At 31.2% G+C, this 27,468-nt stretch overlaps 1 protein-coding gene, 1 long non-coding RNA gene and 1 pseudogene across 2 annotated transcripts; all 3 read right to left on the bottom strand.

Moving 5' to 3' along the window:
• Window positions 1-9,251: 9,251 nt before the first annotated feature.
• LOC114416291 lies at window positions 9,252-24,898 on the bottom strand (annotated as a pseudogene).
• LOC114417024 lies at window positions 16,355-18,097 on the bottom strand. Its single transcript, XR_003667700.1, has 4 exons — window positions 18,042-18,097; window positions 17,798-17,914; window positions 17,541-17,628; window positions 16,355-16,683 (listed from the first exon to the last, which is right to left on the bottom strand). It is a non-coding gene; the product is annotated as an uncharacterized LOC114417024 (long non-coding RNA).
• A 372-nt stretch (window positions 24,899-25,270) lies between the features above and the next one.
• LOC114417020 (probable disease resistance protein RPP1) lies at window positions 25,271-27,461 on the bottom strand. Its single transcript, XM_028382097.1, has 4 exons — window positions 27,015-27,461; window positions 26,885-26,921; window positions 25,895-26,418; window positions 25,271-25,563 (listed from the first exon to the last, which is right to left on the bottom strand). The coding sequence occupies exons 1-4, from the start codon at window positions 27,086-27,088 to the stop codon at window positions 25,440-25,442; spliced, it is 759 nt and encodes a 252-aa protein (XP_028237898.1). The 5' UTR covers window positions 27,089-27,461; the 3' UTR covers window positions 25,271-25,439.
• Between the last annotated feature and the right edge of the window lie 7 nt (window positions 27,462-27,468).

Below are 27,468 nucleotides of genomic sequence, written 5' to 3'. Positions count from 1 at the left end.
GAAGTTATAAATTCAATTTAATAAATACTCGAATGTTTGTTTTTTAATGATATTTTTTATATTGAATTTTTTTATTTTTGGTTATTGATATTTTTAATTTATGATAAATTAATGAAATTTATATTTATTTTTTATCAGAGAATAAAAATAAAAAATTATAAAATTAATATTTTATCTTAAATTTAATTTATAAGCTGTTAAGTTGGACTAAGTATTTTTGTTGTAAAACTGTATGAACACATTAACTTTTTACTATTGCCCGGTCTTTTCTAATGAAGACTATAGATATTAATGCTAACGCGTTGTTTTGGGCATTCAAGACGTGACTCATTTATATTTAATTGTAAATTATTATTATCAAGTCAAGTCAGCTAGACTCAAATCTTGATACAATTAAGACAGACACTGCCGTGTGAATAAGGCATAAGTGTGGACTTGGATGCTGAGAAAATACTTACACATTTCTCATTAGTAAGACATTTGATGTGATCTTAGTTTTGTCATTCCTCAATTTAACTAGGGTTGATATTCATGCTCTATAACATTAAAATTATTAACGGTTTTTTTGGATTATTAATTGTAGAAAATTAACATGATTTTCATAAATAATAAATAAATAAATAATATTTTTTTTTCATATGAATGTTTGTTTGAGGTGTATTTTGATTTTTTTGGAAGAGAAATAAAATTATAAAAATAGGAAAACTTTTTTTTGGTATAATTTTTTTATTTCATATAATTTATATTTTTATTTTATTTTATTTTTTATATTTTAAAAATGATATTTTTAGTTTTTATATTTTAATTTATTTTTAATCTTTATTATTAAAATATGAGTAATATTATTAATTATAATTAATTATAAAAATATTAGTAATTATCAACTATCATTAACTATAAAAATATTAATAATTAATTCATAAATAATTTATCACATTTGTAATAAAAAATAGTTAATAATTTATAAGAAATTAATTATTTTTAAATTTTTTAATGATGACTAAAAAATAATTAAAATGAAAATTAAAAAAATTAAAAAAATTACTTTCAAACTATATGTATCGATAGAAGGACTAAAAATATTATTTTTAAAGTTTAAGAATTAAAAATAAATTTAAATATAAATTATAAGACTAAAAACTATTTTTAAATTATAGGGATAAAAATATCCAAATCCTAAAATTATAGAGAGAAAAAAGTGTAAAGTTAACCTAATTTTTTTATTTATTAAACTTAAGATACATGCTATATGGATGCAAAGAAAGCGTGCATAGTGAAAATGAAGAGTTTTTCTTGACAGCTTCTTCCCCTCTTTGTCATATGTGGGGTCCGCAGAAACCGCCTCACTTATTCACACTTTATTTTAGTTTTCCCTGTTTTTTTTCACTGTATAGAATAACTTATAGATTGTTATAAATTATTATTATTATTAAGTCAAGTCAGCTAGACTCAAATCTTTCAGTATTGACACAATCTCTTGGAAGAAAATTAAGACACCTGACAGTGCAGTGTGAATAAGGCATACGTGTTGACTTGGATACTACAATTAGAAAAAATGCTTACACATTTCTTATTAGTAAGACACTTGACATGCTCTTACACATTTCTTATTAGTAAGACATTTCACATGCTCTTAACACAAGTAATAGATAAACAAATAATATATTTTTTTTATAAGAATATTTTTTTTGTCTATTTTGATTTCTTTAAAAGAGAAAAAAAATATGATTATCAAAATAGGAAGATTATGTTGGGTATAATTTTTTTTAGTTTTTATATTTTATATTTTAATTTTTTTTAATCTTTATTATTAAAATATCAAAATATAAATAATATTATCAATTATAATTAACTATAAAAATATTAATAAGTAATTCATAATTATTTTATCACATTTGTAATAAAAAATAGTTGATAATTTATAATTAATTATTTTTATATTTTTTAATAAGAACTAAAAAATAATTAAAATAAAATTTTAAAAACTAAAGAGACTATTTTTAAACCATAAGAAGTAAAAAAAGAATTAAAAATATTATTTTTAAAATATAGGAATTAAAAAATAAATTTAAATATAAACTATAAGACTAAAAAATTATTTTTAAATCATAGGGATAAAAAAATAAGAATAATAAAATTATAAGAAAAAATGAATAATTTAACCTAATTTTTTCTATTTATTCAACTTAAGATATATGGTTTATGGATACAAAGAAAGGATGGACAGTGAAAAGGAGAAATTTTTCATGGCAGCTTCTTCCCCCACTTGCCATATGTTGGGGTCCGCAGAAACCGCGTCACTTGTTCAGACTTTATTTTAACTGTATTGGACCAATCAAACAATGATCCAGAGGTCTTCTTGTTTTAGTCTTTGTTCTGGTTTTCAAAACATTGCAGCAGAGAGAGAGCATTGGTTGATGTCATGACTTCCTTTTCTTTTTCTTTTCTGTTCTTTTTCTTAAAGAATACAAATCTTTGAAACTAGTACAGCCCCCACATATTAGAGCACATGGGATAGCTGTCTAGATAAAAAATCTGAAACATTCAATTTGTGCTATGTACACTAGACATGAAAAAAAGAAGAAAACTAAATTATTGTGATACTCTGTATCAAAATAAAAACCATTGTCTGTTCAATCTTCAATCTGTAAAAAAAAATTTTTGAGGGTTTCCTAGATTATCAATTATAGAAAACCAACAGGATCTTGAGATTTATGGTTCTCACAAAACAATCAATAAAGAATAATAGATAATTATGTGTACCTTTCTCCATAGGATCTTCTCTGGTGCACTTGAAAATGAGAGAAATAGGATTTCACTTCCTTTGGCCTTTCTTTTCTGTCTCTCTCCGTTCGTGATGGCTATGGGTGAGAAAAGAGCACTTTCTGGTCAGGAAGGGGACCTTATTTCACATTAATGGGTATTAAGCCCCTTTTATAACCACTACTCCCATCAAGTAGCAGTTAATCTAGAAACTTCTCCTATTAAGCCCAATTACAATTTAGCCCTTAATTGTTAATTATTTATTTATTAGTCCCTACTAAGTCATATGCCTCTCACATGAGACATTAATTCTAACATTCTCCCACTTGGCTCATGTGACATTAATAAACATTATGGACTAAATAAATAAATAGATTAACTAACATAATGCGCATTAAAAATTGACTAAATTGTTTTACACATTGGGTACATCATAATTTCATGATTAAGAATAGGAACCAATTCGAGTCATGGCGGTTGTACATCATCTAATCGACATAGTCCCTTCCATGTACTACAAATTAGTCTTCTCCTTAATATGACCATTAGTTAGGAGTACATAATTGGTCCAACATAATGTCTTCATTCAAGACAAAACCTGTTAACATTACTTTAACACAAACATGCATGCAAACATAGAGAACAGGTAATCAGAAACATATCATAATTGAGCTCAGAGTGTCAGCAAAATTACATAAGGTAAATTACACTTAATGATCATCAATAACAATAATGCCCATACTTTCAACATGTTCTATAAATGTCTTGGGCGGTAATCCCTTTGTCAAAGGGTCAGCTATCATAAGCTTTGTGTTAATATGTTCTATTGACACTCTTTGTTTTTGAACTTCTTCTTTCACGGCAAAGTACTTCAATTCCATATGCTTAGCACCCGTAGAGTACTTGTCGTTCTTAGAAAAGAATACTGCTGCGGAGTTATCACAATACATTTTCAGCGGCCTAGCAATACTGTCGACAATTCCAAGCCCTGAAATAAAGTTCCGCAGCCAATTAGCCTGAATTGTAGCCTCAAAACATGCTACAAATTCAGCTTCCATGGTGGATGCAGCAACAACTGATTGTTTTGCACTCTTCCATGATATTGCTCCTCCGGCTAAGAGAAATACAAAGCCAAGAGTGGATTTTCTTGTATCCACACATCCAGCAAAGTCTGAGTCTGAATATCCAATCACCTCTAGGTGATCAGACCTCTTATATGTAAGCATGTGGTCTTTTGTTCCCTGTAAGTATCTCAGAACTTTCTTTGCAGCTTTCCAATGTTCCATTCCTGGATTACTTTGATATCTTCCCAACACTCCGGTTGCAAAGCTTATATCTGGTCGAGTGCAGGTCTGAGCATACATAATACTCCCAACAACTGATGCATACGGAATTGCTTCCATTTGCTTCCGTTCCAGATCATTTTTAGGACATTGTGCGAGACTAAATTTGTCTCCTTTCTGAATTGGAACGGGAGATGCTGAGCACTTTTCCATCCTAAATCTCTCTAGTACTTTATTGATATATGCCTTTTGAGACAAGCCTAACAATCCTTGTGATCTATTTCGGAATATTTCTATCCCTATCACATAGCTTGCCTCACCCATATCCTTCATTTCAAAGTTACTAGAAAGAAACTTTTTAGTCTCATGAAGAAGACCAAGATCATTAGTTGCAAGCAATATATCATCAACATACAGGACTAGAAACATAACCTTACTCCCACTGACCTTCAGATATACACACCGATCAACAGTGTTTTCCTTAAATCCAAAGGAAACAATGGTATCATTAAATTTCAAATACCATTGGCGGGAAGCTTGCTTAAGACCGTATATTGATTTCTTTAATTTGCACACCATGTGTTCCTTCCCTTCAACTGAGAATCCCATTGGTTGGTCCATATAAACATCCTCCTCTAAATCTCCATTCAAAAAGGCAGTTTTCACATCCATCTGATGTAGCTCCAAGTCATAATGGGCTACTAATGCCATGATAATCCTGAAAGAATCCTTTCGTGAGACTGGTGAAAACGTCTCTTTATAATCAATGCCATCTTTCTGAGTAAATCCCTTAGCAACAAGTCTAGCCTTGTAACGTTCAAGGTTGCCATGAGAGTCACGTTTAGTCTTGAAGACCCACTTACAACCAACTCTCTTACAACCCTTTGGTAATTCTACAAGGTCCCAAACATCATTATGTTTCATGGAATCTATCTCTTCTTTCATGGCATTTAACCACTTCTCAGAATTATCACAACTTATAGCTTGTGAAAATGAAACTGGATCATTATCATTAATGCTTAAGTTTGTTTCTGTTTCATGTAAGTATACTACATAGTCATTCGAAATAGCTGGTCTTCTTTCTCTTTGAGACTTCCTTAATGCTACTTCCTGTGGTTCTTCCATAATGGGTTCATTATGTATCATGGGCTCATCATTGTGTTGTACTTCTTCATTACTGTTTGTAGCAGTAACTGAAGTAGTAATCACCTTACTGCTAGAGGCAAAAGCTAAAGGGACTTGCACTCTAACTTCTTTAATTTCCACTTCTCGTGGAACTGTACTCCCACTGATTTCACCGTTTTCAATGAACCTTGCATTTCCAGTTTCGACAATTCTCGTACTATGATTAGGACAATAAAACATGTACCCCTTTGACTTTTCTGGATAACCAATGAAATATCCACTGATTGTTCTTGCATCCAATTTTCTTTCTTGCGGATTGTAAATTCTTATTTCTGCCTGGCAACCCCAAACGTGCAGGTGCCTCATACTAGGTGTCCTATTTGTCCACAGTTCAAAAGGTGTCTTTGGAACTGCCTTACTAGGAACCCTATTTAACAAATACATGGCAGTTTTCAAAGCATACATCCACAAAGATACGGGCAAGGTTGAATTGATTAACATACTCCTAACCATATCCATTAAAGTTCTGTTACGCCTTTCTGATACACCATTTTGTTGTGGCGTACCAGGCATTGTGTATTGCGCACAAATGCCTCGTTTCTGAAGGAGCTTAGCAAATGGACCTGGGTGTTGCCCAGTTTCATCATATCTTCCGTAATACTCACCACCTCTATCAGATCTAATAATTTTCACCTTTCTGTCTAATTGTCTTTCTACTTCATTCAAGTAAATTTCCAAAGCATTCACTGCCTGAGATTTCTCATGCAGTAAGTAGACATAACCATAACGTGAATAATCATCAATAAAGGTGATAAAGTATCTTTCCCTTCCGAAAGAACTAACATCAAAAGGTCCACAAATATCTGTATGCACAATTTCAAGAAGCTGAGTGCTTCTTGTGGCTCCTTTCTTTGTGTGTTTTGTTTGTTTTCCCTTGATACAATCCACACAAATATTTAGATCCGTAAAATCTAGATCAGGAAGAATTTCATTCTTTATTAATCTTTCTATCCTCTCTCTAGAAATGTGACCTAAACGTTTATGCCACAAGAAAGCAGATCGTTCATTCACTAAACTGCGTTTAGTGCCAACATTATGATGCAGAGTTAAAACGGTTTCAACATACAAACCATCCAATTTCAATTTATATAAACCATCACAAAGAACACCAGTACCAATGAGATGATTATACTTAAATAAACTGAAACATCCATTACCAAAATTAAAAGAGTATCCAGTAATATCAAGTTTAGATAATGAAACCAAATTCCTAGATAAACTAGGTACATAAAGAGTTTCCAGTAAATCTAAATGATGTCCAGTGTCGAGTTTTAAACGATAAGTCCCGACCGCTTCCACTGGAGCTTTCACTCTATTCCCCATGAAAACAAACTTCTCATTTGGGCTTATGGTCTGGATTGTAAGGAATCCCTGCATAGTATTAGAAACATGAGTTGTACATCCAGAATCAATCCACCATGTATTATGGGGAACTTCAGTTAAGTTTGATTCAAAACATACAAGAGCATTGAGCTCACCTTTCTTTTCGAACCAAGACTTACGCTTTGGGCAATCTTTCTGGAAGTGTCCAGATTTTCCACAAAAATGACAATTATTGTTCTTTGATGCTTTCTTCTGGATTTGCACAGGACCGTCCTTGATCTTTAATGGTCCTTTGCCTTTATCATGTTTCTTTACAAATTTTTTTCCAGCTCCTTGATTCCCTCGGTGGCTTACATAATGGATTGAGTGACTTCCTTGATTCTTAAGCCTCGTTTCTTCCTGAACTAACATACTGTGCAATTCATGCACATTCCATTTATCTTTCATGGTATTATAGCTCATTTGAAACGGGCCATACTCAGACGGTAATGAGTTTAGAATAAACTGAACAAGGAAGTTCTCATTCACAGCCATTCCCAAGGTCTTAAGTCTTGCTGCAATGTTTGTCATCTCAATGACATGTTCATGCATAGTACGTGAACCATCAAACTTCATGGTGGTTAGTGTACTCATTAATGTCCCAGCAAGAGACTTATCAGCTGTTTGAGAGCGCTCTCCCACTAACCCCATAAACTCTTTAGCATTATCGGTTTTAGGGAGCGCTGTCTTAATACTGTCTGCAACAGTCATTCTCATGAACATTAGGCTGAGTCTATTAGATCTTTCCCAAGCTTTATAATGAGCTTTCTGTTCATTGCTACTAGCATCAGTAATAGTAGCAGGCTTCTCTTCCAATATTGCAAGGTCAAGATCCAAAACACCGAGATGAAATTGGACTTGCTCATTCCAATCAGAGAAGTTAAGCCCATTAAAAATTGGTACAGATGATACATGAGAATTCAATGAGTTGGGAACAGGTACTGCATAATAAAACTTCACATAAGCATTTTGGTACATGAAACACAAGTCATACATATAATTTACTCAGATAAAAATCAATGTATATTGATGTTCTCCTTTGGGTGACACACCAACACACAACATACAAACATGATGATGCTAATAAAATTTTAACATTATTTGACAATTAAATATGCACCAATTAGTAGTATCTATTTCCTTTGGGTATATAAATAAAACTAATGATACACACAAATCGCCTACAATAATATTCATTAATTATAAGAACAACTAATCAACCTTTGGGCGATCCATAAATGCCTTATAACAATGAATTTCAATTACCCATAAGCCAACAATCATATAATTTAGCATCCATTATTCTATGAGTAATTGAAATAATTATTAATTTAGAATTAAATAACCTTACAAATTTGGCCACTTTGGTGACTAACAAATTTAACATACATTTAATTCCAACCAAATATATATGGCCTGCACATACTTATTGCTATTAACAATTCATAGCCATTCCATTAATTCCATTCTAGGCCATAAAATAATATTTGCATTTATTTGTGTTTTACATTCTAATACGTTCAAGCAAATATATAGTATATACATATATTTTAATGCTACCAATAATTGCAAAACATTCACATTAATTTAATTATAGAACATAAACTTTCAATCCTTTAATCATGTTTAATGATCATTTTTTTTTTTGAAAAAAAATAAAAATAAAAAAATATAGGCAAGTGGGATTGTAAATAGCAGAAAGGGGTTTGCAAATAGAAATTCGAAAAAGAATCCTTCCTTACGGCCAAATTGCAACGTACATGGCAGCACTCTTCAAAATTGGAATTAACAATAGGCACTTTCTCCATAACATGAAACTTGCGGTTACGTAGTGGTATATGGCTTTCTCCAAAACGTAATTGGTATTTATTATTATTATTATTATAATATATAATTTTCATCTCTAATTCCAATAAAATACATGAATTGGAAGTCCAGTAAAGATCACTCTGGCTTTCTTTCTCAAAAACAAAATTTCCAAAAATTATACCGCTTTCATGGCTTTCCTTCTCATGAAATTTTATATATCTAGAATTTCATACTTTGCAGCGGAAAATATAATTAACACGAAATACACGTTATCAAAAACATGTAATTGAAAATACATGTAACATAAATTAAAAATCCCTAAATTTCATAATTAGGGTTTATGCATGATTGGGAGAAATTAAATCATTCTAGGAGAATCATAAATTTCATAACACACGCTCTGATACCACATGTAAAAAAAAATTTTTGAGGGTTTCCTAGATTATCAATTATAGAAAACCAACAGGATCTTGAGATTTATGGTTCTCACAAAACAATCAATAAAGAATAATAGATAATTATGTGTACCTTTCTCCATAGGATCTTCTCTGGTGCACTTGAAAATGAGAGAAATAGGATTTCACTTCCTTTGGCCTTTCTTTTCTGTCTCTCTCCGTTCGTGATGGCTATGGGTGAGAAAAGAGCACTTTCTGGTCAGGAAGGGGACCTTATTTCACATTAATGGGTATTAAGCCCCTTTTATAACCACTACTCCCATCAAGTAGCAGTTAATCTAGAAACTTCTCCTATTAAGCCCAATTACAATTTAGCCCTTAATTGTTAATTATTTATTTATTAGTCCCTACTAAGTCATATGCCTCTCACATGAGACATTAATTCTAACACAATCTAGTTTTCAAAACATTGCATCAAATAATGTTGGATAATGTCAGTTTTTGACATATTGTTTTGTCGTGAATCAAAATCTTTGAGACTAGTCAAGCCATCATATGACAGAGGCTCCCTAATGGCTCTTTGGATCAAAATCTGAAACATTCTATTTTTTGAAGCACATATATAAAACTTGAAAACAAATTCTATTTTCAGTTTTTTTTGTTCGAGATCATCATAACTTATTTGTAACACATTCATAATATTTCTACTTTTATCATTTCTTAGCCTATCCAATATATTTATCTATTGTGAAAGATTTTGACCAAACAAAGATTTGCCTATTAATTTCTTCAATTACTAAGAAATGACCTTGAGCATGTAATAGTTCATCTTGTGTAACTTTTCATAATCATTCATAATATAGTTACATTTGAAAACATATATGCAAAATAACTAAATAACATTGTCCCAATTCAATGGTTAGATTTCGTAAATATTATTTTTTCCATGTGTCCTTAATATGTATTCATTCCTAGAAGTTATAATGATTATGCTCCCTTCACCTTCTCTCTATTCCCTTTAAACATATGTAATTGTTCAACCTGACCAACATTATAAAACATTAATTGCAAAACTCTAATGTTGCTTTAGTTTAGTTAGTATTGAGTTGTTGACGATTTGAAATCTCATTAATTAGTAGTTACGTTTATGAATGATTACATTAATTTGTAATTAAAACACCAAAATTAAAAGATAATAATAGAAATTAATAAATACAATGTAATTATTATTAATTATAAGAAAAAAAACAATTTCTTTGGCCAAAACTCTAATGTTGCTTTCATTAGTACTAAGTAGTTGATAATTTGAAATTGTATTTACTTATTATTTATATATATAGATGGTTATATTAACTCATAATCAATATTTAATTTGATAAGGTTGCCGGTTATAAAAAAATATATTAAACAGTATAGTAATTAATATTAAATAATATAAACAACAACAGGACACTTTTTTTTGCCAAACCCTAAAAATCTAGCCCTACGTGTCAATTTAATTAAGAGTCCTTCAAAAATCTGTAGAAATCTTGTATATTTTTTTTATCCATTTTCCAATTTAGTAAAACATTTGCGCTTCAAAGTGCCTTATAATTTTTTTCTCTGAAACACCTTATTTGATTCAATTAAAGTTACTCAGATATCTTTATCATTGACTAAGAGCTTACTTTGGGCTTTTAATTCACTTTACTTTTTATATTTTCATATTCAAAAAGAAAAGAACAAAAAAAAAACACTCATTAATGTAATTCAAATATTTACATAGAATTTATATTATAGCATACCTTTTAATAGTCCTTAATATAAATAATTCATTTATTTATCCGCGCATGCGCGGGTTTATAATTCTAGATCCTTTTCAGGCGCCCAATGATGATGCCCATATTTCACAAAGACGTCGTATGTCCTTATTGCATGAGATGAAGAAGGGGTGATTTGGATGACAGTCTCACAAGGACTAACATACGTAGCTTTCTCAGACTTGAGTCTGTTCATTCAGAGTGAATAAAAATTATTTAAACAAGTTTATGTATTTTTAGAAAAAACTGATTCGTTTATTCACAAAAAAGGAAAACTGATTTGTTTTTGGATAAAAATAGTTTATCCATTAGTATGCATTTTATTTATACACTTCAAATCTAATAGTATCAATTTCAAATAATTTGTAATGAGTTGGTTGGTCATCGAAAACTCTGCACTAGCAAGTAAAGAACCAGAGAGATCATCATATCTGAAAAGGCCAGGTCCAAGGTAATTACAAAAGCAAGAATTTTTAGTGTATATTTTTATGTAGTCACTAGTTCTAGATAATTGAAAATGTCCAATTTACCAATAAAGGTGATAGATCCTTCCTTCGAGAGAAGGGAACCTCCAGAATAAGAGAAGGAAGGGGCATAAAATAATTCTCAATTCATTGCTTGCTTTCAGTATTGATCCAGTATTGCAGTACATGTATATAACAGATAACAGACATTGCTTTGCAACTAGCCATAGTAGCTATGCAAAACAAGAACCTACACTTTTACGATTATATTAATTTGCTATAACAAACTATAACCATCTCAAGTGGTAATCCCTTTAATGCCCTTAATTACAAATCATTTGTTTAACAAAATAATAGTAATCAACGGTACTAATAATGCTATATTAAGTAATAACACACTCACATAAATACACAAGACAAATCAAAAAATTAAGTGACAAGTGAGAAATAATTTCAGGGACGAATAACTACTGTACTTTCTATTTTTAAAAAATAATTAATAACAAAGACCGTGAGCACTTGGTCTCGATTGTGTGCATCCTTTTTTGGTTTGATTGTTGCAAATCATGCATCCATATTCAACAATGTCTCCAGTTCTTCACTGTGATGGAAGTGTAGATGAATTGCAGTTGCTATATTGTTGTCTTCAATTGTAAAAACTTGTGTTTCCAAGACACTGAATATTCGGTGTGCATCATTGTTAATTTTGATGGATGTAGATCCTTTTCATATACCCAACGATACCCGCATTTCTTCACCTCAACATCAAAACCTTGCTGGTCCCTTATTTCAAATTCCTATTTCACGTCACCTCAAGATATAATAATTTTTTTATATGCAAGAATCGGATAAGAACATTTATAACAGCATTCAGGATGTCACTAATTGTTGTCATTAGTAGTCAATGAGGGCCTGGACTAGTATTTAACCCTATTTTCTAATGAAGGGAGACAAGAAAGATGCTGATATTTAAAATTGGGTAAATAATTATTTTTGTCTCATAATATATAATTTGCTAAAAAAAATGTGTCCCTTACAAAATTTAGTTTTTAAAGTGTAAAAAGTAAGACAAATATATTCATCCGTTAATTTTTTTCTGTTACCGTTAAAAAAGTAGTTTAGCCTACGTGACACGGAGAGACAAATTTATCACTGAAACGATAGTCAACGTGGATTGTTAACATAAACACATATTTTTCTTAATTTTTTGTCTTTTCACCCACTAATAAATGTATCCCTAAAAGATAAAAATATAAAATTTAGTCCCCAAAAATATAAAAAGTGCAATAAATATATTCAAACATTAATAATATATTGTAATTAATTATTATTATTATTATGTATTTATGCAATATATTTTTTGAATTGTCCTTTATTATATTTTTTTATTATTTTGATTTCGTTGTCAAAACTTAATTTTTCCTGTTAAAAAAAACTTTATCTTATATCTTATAATTTTATTAAATTTTAACTAAATTTCTCATTTTTAATATTTAAAATTATTTGATATCTCAATTCCAACTTAAGTATCCTTATATTTAGATTGAAAATAATATGTTAGAGAGTTTTGAGTAAAAAAAAAAAACACAACTCCAAGATCAAACTTATTTATTTATTTATTAAAAAAATGAATTTAATCAACTATTCTTTTTTTAAAAAAAGAATCTCACAAAATTTAAACTAGATAAAGTTAAAGTGGAATTTTTAAAAAAAGTCTTACAAAATTTAATTAATTGAGTTATCGCTTAAAAAAAGAAAAGTCTTTTATTTCTTGAATTTTTTTGTTTCTTCAATTAATTATTAATATTTTTTTATGCATTCTTATAGAGTATCTCAACTGGAATGCAAAGTTGTTCTAGCCTCTAAATCAATCAGAGATAAAACTTTACATCTCAAAGATATATAATAAATCTCTCTATACTATTTTTTTTTGTCTTGAAGTTAACCTCTATATTAGTTTGAGTATTATCGTATTCTTTATTTAAATTTATTTGGGTTCTTTATTTGTTAGTAACTGTTTTCATTTCATTCATATTATATATAATAAAAATTGCCTTGAGTGGAAACAAATAAGGTTTATCCAATAAATTCTTTCATATTTGAAGTATATTTATACATTTTATTGATTAAGGGAAAAAAACTTATAATTCCACTTTAACTCTATCTAGTTTAAATTTTGTGAGAATTTTTTAAAAAATAGTTGATTAAATTATTTTTTGAAAATACATAAATAAATAAATTTAATTCCACGATCGGTTTTATTTTTTCTACTCAAACGCTCAACATATTTTTTTAATTTAAATATAAGGATACTTAAGTTGGAATTGAGATATGATATAATTTTAAAGATTAAAAATGAGAAATTTAATAAAAATTTGATAAAATTATAAGATATATGATAAAACTTTTTTAATAAAAAGATTAAAATTTGACAAGAAAATCAAAATAATATATATATATATATATATATATATATATATTAAAAGGTAATTTAAAAATATATTGTATAAGTATTAAACGAATAAAAATACTAAATTAGAAACACAATAATAGTAATAATTAGTCACATTTTATTATTAATGTCCAGATATATATTTGTCTCAATTTTTATACTTTTGAAAACTAAATTTTATATTTTCATCTTTTATGGAAGCATTTATCAACGGGATGAGAAGACGTAAAATAAAAAAATATTATGACATATATACCCTTATGCTAACAATTCACGTTGACAATCATTTTTGATTAATTTGTCCCTCCGTGCTAACGTGGTAACGGACGGAACTTAATGACATGATATGTTTATCCCACTTTTTATATTTTCATAGACTGAATTTTATATTTTTATCTTTTAAAAATATATTTGTAACTGAATTATACATTAATAAATAAAAATGATTATTTACTCTTTAAAATTTTATTTTGGTTTCTTCGACTGTCCTTGTCTCGAATTTGGGATGATTTTCCTCTTTTGTTCTATCTTGGTGTTAGAAGCCATTACAAAAGCTGTGAATATGCAAAAAAGATCAATGGTTTATGAATAAAAACAAAGCGTGGACAGTGAAGACGAGATGTTTTTCTTGGCAGCTTCTCTCTCCACTTTTCATATGTTGAGTCCGGAGAAACCGCGTCACTTATTTAATGTGTAACTTGCCACATAGGCTCATCGCACATGCTACAAGGTTCATTATCATCAATTAAAGTTATCAAAGAAAGTTCATAGAATAGAAAGATAAAGTCAAAAGTAATTAATAATTATAGGAATGACATTATTAGTCTATTTAAGAAAGATAAATATTCTAAGACCATGATTTCCTATTCTTCTTGCTCGTGTAGAATATTGTAAAATTCAACTTTAAAAATTCAAATTTTTTTTATGTATCGTATGATAAAAAAAATCATTTGTTATTAATGTTTTTAAAAAAGATTAATAACAAATGATAAAAGATATATTACCCTGACGTAAATATAAGTAAACTTTAACTACTGATAAATGAATGAAAGAAGAAATTCAGTTTTTAATTTAAAAAATCTTTCTAAAATTGGACACGTGACAAAATTTTATTAAATGAAAATATAATAAAAATATTATTATTAAATAAGATAAAAACTAGTTAGTATTTGATTATATTCAAGTCTAATTTTTGTTGTTGTTTAAATTTAGGTCTAAAGGAAATATCTAAGAATAAACACAAAATTCGTTAATTTATTAAAAATTTAAAAAATATTAACATGTAAAAATAAAATTATTATTTTATTTAATACTCAATGTAAATATAAAATTATCAGAAAATAAAAAAATTAAATATTTATTAAGGATCACAAATATATTTTAACTAGAAATTATTAGGAAAAAAAATAATATTTATTAATCTATTAAAAGACTAAAAAAAGTATCAAAAGATAAAAAAAATAAAGATTTTCTTTTACCAAAGAGTAAAAATAAAAAAATAAAAAAATACAAAATTTAAATATTTATTAGAAGTTAAAAACATATTTTATGGTAAATTCAATTTATAAGCTAAATAGTAAGACTTTATTTTCCACACATCCCTTAGAAGCTAATGTCAATTTTCAATTCGCTCGAAGAACTGTCAAGTTGGAGTAAGTTTTCCTCTTTGATGTAAAGCTAGCATGAACATTATTAATGCTAACGCGTTTTTATTAATTGCCCGGTTTTTTCCTCTGTTTTTTCCATTGCCCGGTTTTTTCTAGTGAAGACAATAGATATTAATGCTAACGCGTTTTTATTTTTATTTTTAGGCATTCAAGACGTGACTCATTTATATTTAATTGTATTATTATCATTATTATTAAAAATATTTATAGTTTATGTAAATTTGGTTGTGTTTGGTCTTAGCTAGTTTTTGTAGAAAAATAAGATAAAACATTTGCAAAAAATAATAATAAATTATATTTTTGTGCCTAAACTTTTAAGATTTTTTTATTTTAGTATTTTTTTTTTATGTTTCAACCTAGTAATTTTAAATGTTTGGATAGTGGTGTTAGAAGTCATTGTAATTGCAGAATCTGAAAACGAGGACAATTACTCTGGGTTGTCGGAAATGAAGAAATATAAAGCTAATAATTGTAGAAAGAAACTCTTTTTTCTTTTCGTGCCGTTTCTTTGTTGTTCCTTTAAAATTATATAGTTTTCATGATTTTTAAAATTAAATATCATCATTAAATATCAACACAACTATTATGTGTTATTTTGATGATCAGCACAGAATGAAAAAGGATAACGCAGAAATCAAATTGTTTTTAAATTTATTTTGTGCAAAGCTAATAATTGCGTCTTAGAATTTTCATTCTTCAAGCCTTGTGGGTCTTAAGCTAATAATTTGTTTTTGTACACTTATTTTAGGTTTTCCCATTTTTTTGCCACTCACTGCTACAAAAAATACAAACAAAGACGGTGAAAAATAATATACAAAGATCGTTTTTGAATCTAACGTCGTCGAAAGTTTACGACGGACCTATAAAATCCGTCTTAGAAAAACGTTACCTTTTAAGACGGTCGTTAACTTTCTAAGACGGTGATTAGCTAAAAAAACGTTTTAGAAAGATACTTTCTAAGACGTTTCTTAGCTAACCACCGTCTTAGAAAGTACCTTTCTAAAATGTTGCTGAGCTAACCACCGTCTTAGAAATGTAACTTTCTAAGACGATCGTTAGTTAACCACGGTCTCAAAATGTTATTTTGATAAAAAAAATATTAAATTTAAAAAATAATAAAAACATTATTTGCTATCAGTAATTTCCATGTTTTGGGACTTAATAACATAAGAATTTTTTTTTTACAATGATCTCAAACAAACTCTAAATTTATTTCTATTTAGACCTTTAAGACAAATAACAATAAGAATGGTCCAAAAACATAGTACGGAGAGCTATGATTAAATAAAGAGAGAGAACTCTCATGATGAAGGAAAATTACTAAAGTAGAATTATCTTATTAAATTTACTATCCTACAGAGTAAAAAAGAGGGAAACTTACAATTTTATCATCCCTCCTTGCTTCTTCCAAATATTGGTTCCACACTTCTTTGGTGGTAATAAGTTTCACATTCCCAGCAACAAAATCCACATTATTATCAGAATCATTATCCTTAGCTTTGTTCTACAAGCATTAGAAAGTTAAGCATTGAGGATTTTCAACTAGCACATGACCTAATTAACACTCTGATTTTTTTTCAAGACCTAATTAAGAATTAAGAAATTAATAATAATTTAATTGGCAACAGTAAATTTATTTTAAATTTAAATTTTTTTCTAAAATTATTCTTAACAGTAATAAAACATATTTTTATTAATTTTAATTAGTTCTTTTATCTTCTTTTATGATTTTATCATTAATAAGATTAAACGAAAGTATAGAAACACTTACTATTTTTATCTTTCTCAAAGTCTAAATAAATGTGCTTAAGTAACATACTAGCTAGTATGTATAAATTATGAGTAATAATCATTTGTTTGAATATTATAATATCCTACAAATTTAATGCTACCGTGGTACTACTATAGTATACTAGTATATAAAAATAGTAAGAAAAAGAAAAATTTTAAATTTTTAGTTTCTGAATTATATTAAAAATATTCTGGAAATTATCAACGTTTTTTTTTAATTTCTTCTTTTCTTTACTTTTTCTCACAATTACAACAATTAATAGTTGATACACAGTAAATATACTAATGTCAAAAAAATACAGGTCACGCAACAAAGCAAGTAAAGAAATATTGCAAAAATTAAATCAAGTTCATATGATTTGGTTAACATTTAGTAGAGTAAGAAAAAGAAAAAAAAAATACTAACATTTAGTATACATATCAATTAAAAATGATCCCTAATATTTTAAGGTAATTATTATAAATATTAATAAATTTATAATACATTAAAATGTGTGATTATTTTTCACCAAAAAAGAATTTGTGCTTAGATGGTATATTATATATTAAAAAAAGGGGAACATTTCATACCTGTGGTCCAGGAAACCCACCAAGTGGCCACCCAAGTAGTCAATTTACATCTTTCTGCAATAAGGTATACTCTTGCTCAATACCATACCTGTTAGCAGATCCATGAAAGAGTAAATTTAATTATGTTGCAATAACAATTACATGTATAGAGCACCACATAAAAAAGTGATTTCTAGAAAGGGTTTCTAGAAATTGTAAGCATATGGAGGGAAAATGTTAAAAGAATCCAAAGTATGATGATATTAGGAAATACATACCATGTTTCCTCAGCAACAATATCAGGGTGACTGAAAATTTTGGTAGCATCATACCTCTTGTTGGTTGGAAGTGGCTCACCAGCTGGGGTGTATACAATATGGCCAAATAGATTGGTTCTTAAAAATAGAAAAAAAAAACTCAATACACATTCAAATGCTTCTTCTTGCAACAATAGCTACAAACACTATATTAATTAAACAAACTAGTAAAGCAGAATCTAAGTACGTATATAATTTATCATACCAAACAGGTAATTTTGTTGGATTGCTTTTTCTGCCTTTTCCTTTAGCCATATTGCATTCGTGAACTCCTACAGCAAGTTATCCAAACTCCGGATCAGCAGGTATATGTACGGAAACTCTTGGGTTTTCAATTTCGAATTGAATACAAACCGGGTAACTCAAACAAGGTCGCGGACACATTATCTCGTGTTCCGTCTGCATGGCACGATGAATCTGAGACTCCTTTGGCAGCATTTCAAGCATTATTGTCTCAACCTACTTTCTCTATTATTCAGCAGCTCCAACATGACAACGTCACAGATCCATTCCTTATTGACTTGCACACAAAGCATTCACATGGTACTCTATCCTATCCCTTTTCTATTATGAATGGTCTGGTTGTTCGCAAAGGTCGTTATGTAATCAGCCCTACTTCGGTTCTCTGTATTCAAATTATTAGTGAATTCCATGACACTCCAAGTGGAGGACATGCCGGTGTTAAGCGGACTTTGGCTCGTGTTGCTGCTAATTTTTTCTGGCCAAAATCACGTCAATCTGTTGAGACTTTTGTAGCTTCTTGCCTAACTTGTCAACAAATCAAATGCTCTAATCAGGTTCCTGCTGGATTATTACAGCCGCTGCCTATTCCGGAGTGTGTATGGGAGGACATTACCATGGATTTCATCACCGGTCTTCCGGTATCTCAAGGTTCCACCGTCATCTTTGTAGTTGTTGATCATTTATCAAAATCTGCTTATTTTGGTGCGTTACCCACCTCATTCACGGCCTCCAAAGTTGTTGAACTGTTTGTTTCGATGGTAGTTCGTCTCCATGGTTTTCCTCATTCAATTGTTTCTGATAGGGACCTGGTGTTTTTAAGTGCTTTTTGGCGGAAGCTCTTTGAATTAAGCGGAACTAAACTGGCTATGAGTAGCGCGTACCACCCTCAAACGGATGGCCAATCCGAGGTGGTTAATCGATGCCTTGAACAATATCTCCATGCTTTTACACAAGACAAGCCGACATCTTGGATCACTTTCTTACCATGGGCGCAGCTTCACTACAACACCAGTTATCATAGTAGTTTGAAGATGTCACCGGTTCAGGCACTGTACGGTCGTCTTCCTCCTTCAATCCCTGCCTATGCTCGCGGCTCTACTACAATTCCGGCCTTGGAAGAATCATTGCTGGAACGTGACGAATTGCTGCGTGTTCTCAAGCGCAACCTGCAGGCTGCACCGAACCGTATGGTTCAACAAGCGAATGCACACCGCTGCGACATCAGCTTTTCTGTCGGAGATCTGGTGCTGGTGTGTTTACAACTGTACCGTCAAATTTCACTCCGTCAACACCGCCAACACAAGCTGTCAAAAAAATTCTATGGCTTATCGCTTACAACTTCCAGATGATAATCGTATCCATCCAGTTTTTCATGTCTCCACTCTGAAACCGTTTAAGGGTACTGCTATCCTTCCACATCATGCTTTACCACCTGATAGTCTTTCCAACAGGCCTGTTGAGACACCACTTGCCATTGCTGCCACTCGGACTGTGTTGATGCACGGGGTTCCCACGCAGCAGGTCCTTGTTCAATGGTCTGGCTGTCCTCCTGATGAAGCTTCCTGGGAAGATTTTTCTCAATTCAAAGCTGTTTTTCCATCCTTCCACCTTGAGGACAAGGTGGTGTTTGAAGAGGGAGAGAATGATACAAGCCCAACTCAAAGAGATATAATGAACCCAACACAAGAAGTAACATCTACGACCATTCCAAATGAGGAAATAGAAGAGCTACCCTTGGGCTTTGGCAAACGCAAATCCAAGAAGCCAAAGTGGATGGATGATTTTGTTTCCAAGTAAAATGATATAGAAGCTTGATGACAGCCACTACAGTATCTGTTTGTTTCCCTTCAGTATTGTTATTTCCTTTTTAGTTCCTAAAATTATGCAAACTTGTTAGGAGATTTTATTGCAGCCTTTCCTTTAAAATACATTGTAATTGTGATTTGAGGGACAGATGAATAATAAACAGATTCTTCTCTTCCGTGAAATCTCTCTTCTTCTCTTTGTTTCTTGGAGCCGACACTCGCTCGAAGAGTGCAATTTTCGATCACCTAGACAACAAGGTGCATCATACCATGTATCAAAAATAGAAAACATTGTCTGTTCAATCTTCAATCTAGTTTTCAAAACATTGTAGCAAATAATGTTGGGTAATGTCAGTTTTTGACCTATTTTTTTTTACTTCTGTTCATACTGTCATGACTAATATGACTTGAATAAAATGTGATTGTACATTATACAACCGTACACTAACAAAGCCCCAGAAAGATCATAATGTTATACTGATTTAGATACAGAAAAAGCATGCTAGACATAAGATTCACTGGTTTTGTTCAAGTTTACATAAAAAAGGCTAAAAAAAATTATCCAGTCCTCTAGTATACATTACAACCAAAAGAAAAATAATTGTATGCTTGCGTGCCAGCTTGTATAATTTTATGGTGATATATTGGTAGTTTGTAGCTTAAAATAAATGGTTGATGTAGGGTCATTCTATAGGCCCAAATGCACGAACTGATTAAGGCCAAGTTACCGTAATGCCCAGATGGTAGATCCTCAGGCTCTTTCATTTTTCTAAAATCTTGCTTTCTTCCTTCATTTTATACTCCTCAGGCTCAGCTATTTTATTCTCTAATCTTTGGGTGCTTTAAATTAGGATCTTCCGCAAAGAAAATTTTTGGGTTACATGGAGATCCCAATATCTGAGCTTGTTCACCAAAGAAAAATGTGCTTGAGGTACATATTAAGGTGCCAAGCAGAAATTGAATGGGAACAACTGTCTATTTTTAGGTGATTACCTGTAGTACGGTGCATGCAGCATCTGCAGCATATTTAAGAGCAAATAACATGAACAGAAAAAAAAAAAAGATGAAACTAGCTTTCCATAAATGATATAGTTTTAGTCTCATGCTTAAGACTAAAAGCAATAGCATTTGTAATTTTTAGAAACTAAAAGATGATACAAAGTAGGAGCTCGTACAAGAACCTTTAATATTTAATATCAAATAAATTATCAAATATCGTGAATTGGAAGGTGAATCTTTAACATTTTCTTGCCTCCATTTTTTATCTTGCATCTAAAATTGATGGAAACCTCATTAACTGAGCACAATATTGGATTTGCTAACAGAGAATTTGCTTCGGGTGTAACATCTATTGTAGTGGTCTGGGCATGAAATACTATTTCAAAACAAAATAATATAACCTTGACAGAACAATATCAAAGAATCATAACCAAAAGGAAACTAACTTACTATGTCCCAACAACCTTAAGACTCAGCTTTATGGGTCTTCACCTCACTTATATAGTATTCAACCTTTCTACTTCTACTTCATGTGAGACTTCACTCACACTTGTATTTCAATATAGCTAGAAACTTAGAAACTTTTCAAGGAAAATAAAAGTTCTAGATATCAATTTTCTTTATCACTTGTGTCCACACTGGTATATACAAAGTTACACAGAAAGATGTTCAAAATGTGAAAAAAAGACATGAAAAAAAGACATATATAGCAGTTATAATCCATATAAACTATTGAGAGATTATTTTGTTAAGAACGAAGGAGAACTAACCAGCACTATTTTGTTGACTCTTAACCACTACTTCTTGCACCCACACGGAGGCAACAGTTTTAAACAAGCTAGATTCTGCCTAACAACAACCTACAAACCTTTAACAGAGATAGTAATAAATAAAAAGATACTGTCACTGCCTGCGTCTTAGAATTTATATATTATGTAAAATAGAAAATAGATAGAACATGGAGTGGGGTAAACTTCAAAAGCATAAATTGGCCGATCAGTTGTTAGTGTCCCATTGCATGGTTTTGACAAAGCTTTCTAAGAGAAATTATTGCTAACGATTTTCTGTCTCAGTAGTTACATATCCCTCTCATTATAACATTTTCCACCTTTTCATGACGGCATGTTGTAAGGTGCACTGGCAGAGCTTTTCTAGAGAAAACGTGTTAACACACATTTATAGATGGTGATAGAAATATAAGACAAAAATGGAAAATATAATGTGAGAAACTACAATTAAAATTAGAAAGAAAAACTACATTAATAAAGTAATCGACATATAAAATGAGGTAATCCTTCCTCTAAATGTAAGTTGTTAAGAGTGGAGACCAGACCATATCTTAGTTGTCAAATTTGAAGCAGAACCGTAAAATCAGTAAGAAACAACAACACATGCAATAACAGAAACCCTGCAGCAATGCAAAACCAGAAACTCTGCAAACAGTATGAGAAGTGTGGAGGCACATTGTCCTTAAGGATTTATTTGCATGGGGCAAGAACCCTCCAAGATTTAATAGACCATTCTCAGCCAAGGCTCAGGTACCAGAGCAGCAAGGAACTCTTTTTGTATAAGATATGTTGTGCCCAGGAAAATGAACCAATCAAAGAAGAAGAAAAATCAGGTTTTTGAAAAGAAAGAAGATAAAAACTGATGTGACATGATAGTCTCTGTTCTTAAAAATATAGAGCTTGTTTTTAAATTAAAAAACTTATATGGTACTTCAATTTTTAAATAGAAAATACATAAATAGATTTACTTGATTAAAATGACACCAAAATTCGAGAGCCTTTATGAATTTAACTAATGTCAAAATATATATTTTGAAAATATTGTGATTTTCATCACACACACACATATAGGCATGCAACTAATTTTCACTGTGCATTGTTGTTAAGTTTGATGGTTGTTGATCCTGTTCATATACCCAACCATAACCATATTCTTCAACTCAGCATGAAAATATTGATCATCATGTATTCTAAATTCAAAGTCACCACGATGTTTCCCTCCCAATTTATATAATTCAATGTAATCTTGTCGAGTGATATAAAATAGCCACATGTGATCTGAATCATCCGTTACTAGATCTCCATGGAAAAGAAGCGGAATATTATGTTCCCATTTCAAAAGACAAAGGGATGGCCTTGAACATGTGATAGTGCTTCACGTGTTAGTGTTTCATAATCACTCTCAATATAATTACCTTTGAAAGCATTTATGCAAAACAACTGAACGGCTTCTTTATCCAACAACTTGACTTGGTGCACATCATATACGTACTCTATGTGTCCTCAATATATGTTTATCCCTAGAAATTACAATGATTCTACTCTCTCCACCTAGGCACCCACGTAATAGTCTCTCTATTACCAGTAAACATATTTAGTTGTTCAACTCGATCAACATTATCAAGTACTATTAGTGCTCTTGTATTGCAAACCTCTAGATTTTTTTCCTTCAGACACTGAGAAGTGAGAAGGCAATTGTTTTTGTACACCTAATGTGTTGAAATTGAGATAAATTTTACTGACAACATCAATAAAACAATGAACATTATACTGATGATAGATTCTTTCATACAAAGAGTTGTCTTTCCTATTCCACCCATCCTGCTAATTCCGACAACTCAAAGACATTAATTGATCTGAACATTAAAAGCTTTTCTAATTCTTCTATACGGGATTCCATCCCAACAAGATAATCATTTGGGAATGCAACCGGTTCCACAGAAAGTGTTGAGGTCACCACAAGTTTGTCCTGCCAATTGCTAGCTCTACCTTGAATTCTGACTTGCCACTCAGATCCAACCAAAGCGAAATGAAACATTGGATCTAGTCCATACTCAGGCTCAAAATTTGCAATATTTAAATGTTCTAGTTTTAACCTCACCTGCGTTTGAAATGGATTGTATCAACATCAACATGTGTCAAGAAAGACACAAGACAAACCAAAAGAAATCCAACCTAGTAGAAATCGTACTATGGCATATAAAAAATTATAGAACGACATAAACCATTACTGCTAAGAAACACATCATCATATCACCCTCAAAAATCAAAATACCCCATCATGCATATAAAAGACTCCCAACATATTTAGTTATGAATCCAATACATCAAAACTTTTAATCACCCCCCTCCAAACAATATTCTAAACCATATTTCAGTAACTAAATGTAATTAATCATCCAAACATACATTTAATGCATCTGAGTTTGTCCTGTTAAGATTGTTCAGAGCCAAAGCTATTTTTATTGAAATGTAATCAAACCCACGGTCTGGATATAACATGTAAAAACAGTAAAAAGCTTTGTACCTAGAGATAAAAGATGCCCAATGATTAAAGCCTCATGATTTTGCATTGAATGAGGGTGGTCTGGCACCAAAGACTGAGGATACAAGACGAAATAGTCATTAAAATGGAAAAAATGATGCAAAAAAAAAAACAAAAGGAAATATAGCAAGCACATATCAGTAAAATTTAGAAATTATTTTGAAGTTGTAGGTAGAAGATCCTAAAGAAAAAAATCAAGGACCCATGTTGCTTGAGATACGTTGAAGACAAAAGAAAATATTCTCTTCCTCCTGCACCGACCCATGTTTTCTCAACCGAAATTTGCCACACAACAATCCCTGAAGAATTTCTTTCATTTCCTCTGGACCCTCAAGTCCTTAAATTGTATTCAATATCACGATTTCAAAAAGAGACAGTGAAACTTCACAAAAGAATCATATTCCTTAAACTTCACAAAAGAATCATATTTCAGTAACACAAAGAATAGGAAAATGTGATAAAGATGTCAGTAGTCAAAAGCTAAAAACCACATACGAATCCAAATTAAAAAAGAACCCATAACCCCAAACACAGAAACCCAACTGGAGCATAAATTAGAGAAAACCTTTACACTACTGTAGATCCTGCAACCTACATGCGCGCGACGATAGAGGGAGGCTTTGGCGAAGTGACGGATGAGTGAAACACCTGTTAGAGTAAGCGTCGACGGCGACAGCGGCATGTCAGAGAGACGCTAGTCGAGCTGCCGACGAAACCATGAAGGAAAGAAAAGTGTCGATCTGAATAGTCTCAGAACACATGAGAAATAAGTATTGCGTGGTTTCCTTTCTCGAGTAACAAAAATAACAAGAAGCTTCTAAGTTTTGAATCTGAACATGTCTTTGATGAAAATACTAGTCAAGCCCTCAAATGGAAGAGTCAAAGAACAGGGCATAGTCTGGTCAGATAAAAATCTGAAACAGATTACTTGAAAGTAGGAAACAAAGATGACTTTATCAGATTGGCTCAAATGAAGAATCCTTTTGTTTCAAGTTCTCTTCATGCTGCCATGAAGAGTTAAAGATCGTAATATTATACATTAATAAATTGATTCAAATAAGAAAAAGCTTATTAGACATAAAATTCAAAGGCTTTGTTTAAGTTTCATAAAAAGGATCAGAAATTGTATCATCCTATGGTAAACATTACATCCAAAAGAAAACGAATCATATCCAACACAAGTATCCCATGACAACCAAAACAATAATTTTATGTAAGTATAGTTATTTGACAAGAGATTTCATCCCAACTAGATCATCATTTGGAAGACTTGAAGATTTGAAATTCAATATATTTATTATCTCTTGAAGAATTTCTTCGATCTCTGCCTGTTGTAAATGATGTAGCCTGAAAAATTAAAGAGAATGAAGAATTCCAAATCATCACCCTAGCAAACCAAAACAAAATGTACATGTGTTGGACAAGAAAATAACAGTACATTTTGTTTTAATATACTATTTGCAAAATAACAGTATTTCTTCTGTTATAAAATACTATTTGCATTAAACATGTATAACATGTTATCTCTTTAATATCTCTCAAGTCTAGTTTTGAAAGGGATAGTAAATTCAAGAAAACTGGATGACTGAGAAGCGACCAAATATATGCACATGTATATAACTTGGTGCATATATATGAAAGACATGAATCTCTTGTGAAATGAGAGAGGATTACTTACTCATTTTGGATATGCAAACAAGGGAGATGTGACACTTGTTTCAGAGCTTTTCTCCATCTCCATACTTGCTCCCTCTCTTTAGCTACTCTGAATCTTTCTTCGTGATCCAGAAAGGCTTTCTCATAACATCCACTCTGCTTTTGCACCTTTAATGGATCAACAACATAAAAAATAGGTAGAATTCGTCTTGTTGATGTTTCAATGTTCTTGCAGATCCGTGCTAGTTCGCGCAAGCACCAAGTTGAGGAAGCATAGTTCTTTGAGAAGACCACAATGAAATTGCGAGACCCATCAATGGCTTTATACAGCTCATATTCAATGAATTCACCTTTCATAACGTGTACATTATCATTGAAGGCATCAATACCATTCCTATGGAGAGCTTGAAGAAGAAGAGCAGCGAAATTGTTGCGTGTGTCTAAACCGCGGAAGCTCACAAACACATCATATGTCCTTATTGCATGGATGATGGTGCTAGAAGCCAATGCAATTCCAGAAGTTGAAGGAAGCAGGGACAAGTGTTTCTGGATACAAACGAAGTGGGCAGTGAAGAAATATTAGGTTAGTTAATTACTCAACTTTGCTTTCTCCCAAGCTAACATAACCATATATATGAAGTTGATATAATTGCACTCACACCTTCTTTTCCAAATTTGCTTTCTCCCAAGCTAACATAACCATATATAACATTCCCATTTCAGTTTAGGCTTTTTTTTTCTCGTTGCAGCTTTCCAATATACTTAGCATTTTTGACAAAACTAGCTTACACCCTCAATAAAACAGCAAAAATATCATTGATGAGATATTCTTTCACATAAAGCAAGACCCATAGTTATCTTTCCTATTTCAGAAATTCCGAGAACTTGAACATCATTAACCAACCCAAAATGTAAAATCTTTGCTTATTCTTTAACTCGAAATTCCATCCTAACCAGATTATATCATTTGGAAGACTTGAAAATGTGGGACCAAATTTAATATATTTGTTACCTTTCGAACCATTTCTGGAATGTGTACACAGTATGACCTGAAAAGATTTTTTTTAAAAAAAGAAATATGACTAAGAGCAGATATAGATAATAAATGATTATTCAGCATGAAATGAGAGAGGATTACTGACTCATTTCCAATAACCCAACCAGATCGATTGGCCACACGTGTGAGAGCTTCTCTCCATCTCTGCACTTCCTCCATCGTCTCTTTATCTCCTCTGAGTCTTTCTTCGTGTTTCGCAAAGGCTTTCCCAAAACATCCAATCTGTTTTCGCACCTCTGATGGATCAACATCATAAAAAATAGGCAGAACACGTCTGGCCGAAGTTTCAACGCAGTAGCAGATCCGTGCTAGTTCTTGCAAGCACCAAATAGAGGAAGCATAGCCCTTGGAGATGACCACATAGAAAACACGAGACCCTTCAATAGCATTAAACAGCGCGGGTTGTATTTGTTCGCCTCTGTTGAGACTTTGATCATCTGTGAAGGCATGAACGCCTTCTCTTAGGAGAGCTTTGTAGAGAGAAGCAGCTATATGGTGGCGTGTCTCTGAACCACGGAAGCTCAAAAACGCATCATACT

This window comes from Glycine soja, chromosome 6, assembly GCF_004193775.1.
Source record: "Glycine soja cultivar W05 chromosome 6, ASM419377v2, whole genome shotgun sequence".
Lineage (NCBI taxonomy): Eukaryota > Viridiplantae > Streptophyta > Magnoliopsida > Fabales > Fabaceae > Glycine > Glycine soja.
Note: the sequence above shows the minus strand (reverse complement) of the source record. Positions and strands in the feature narration are given on the sequence as shown.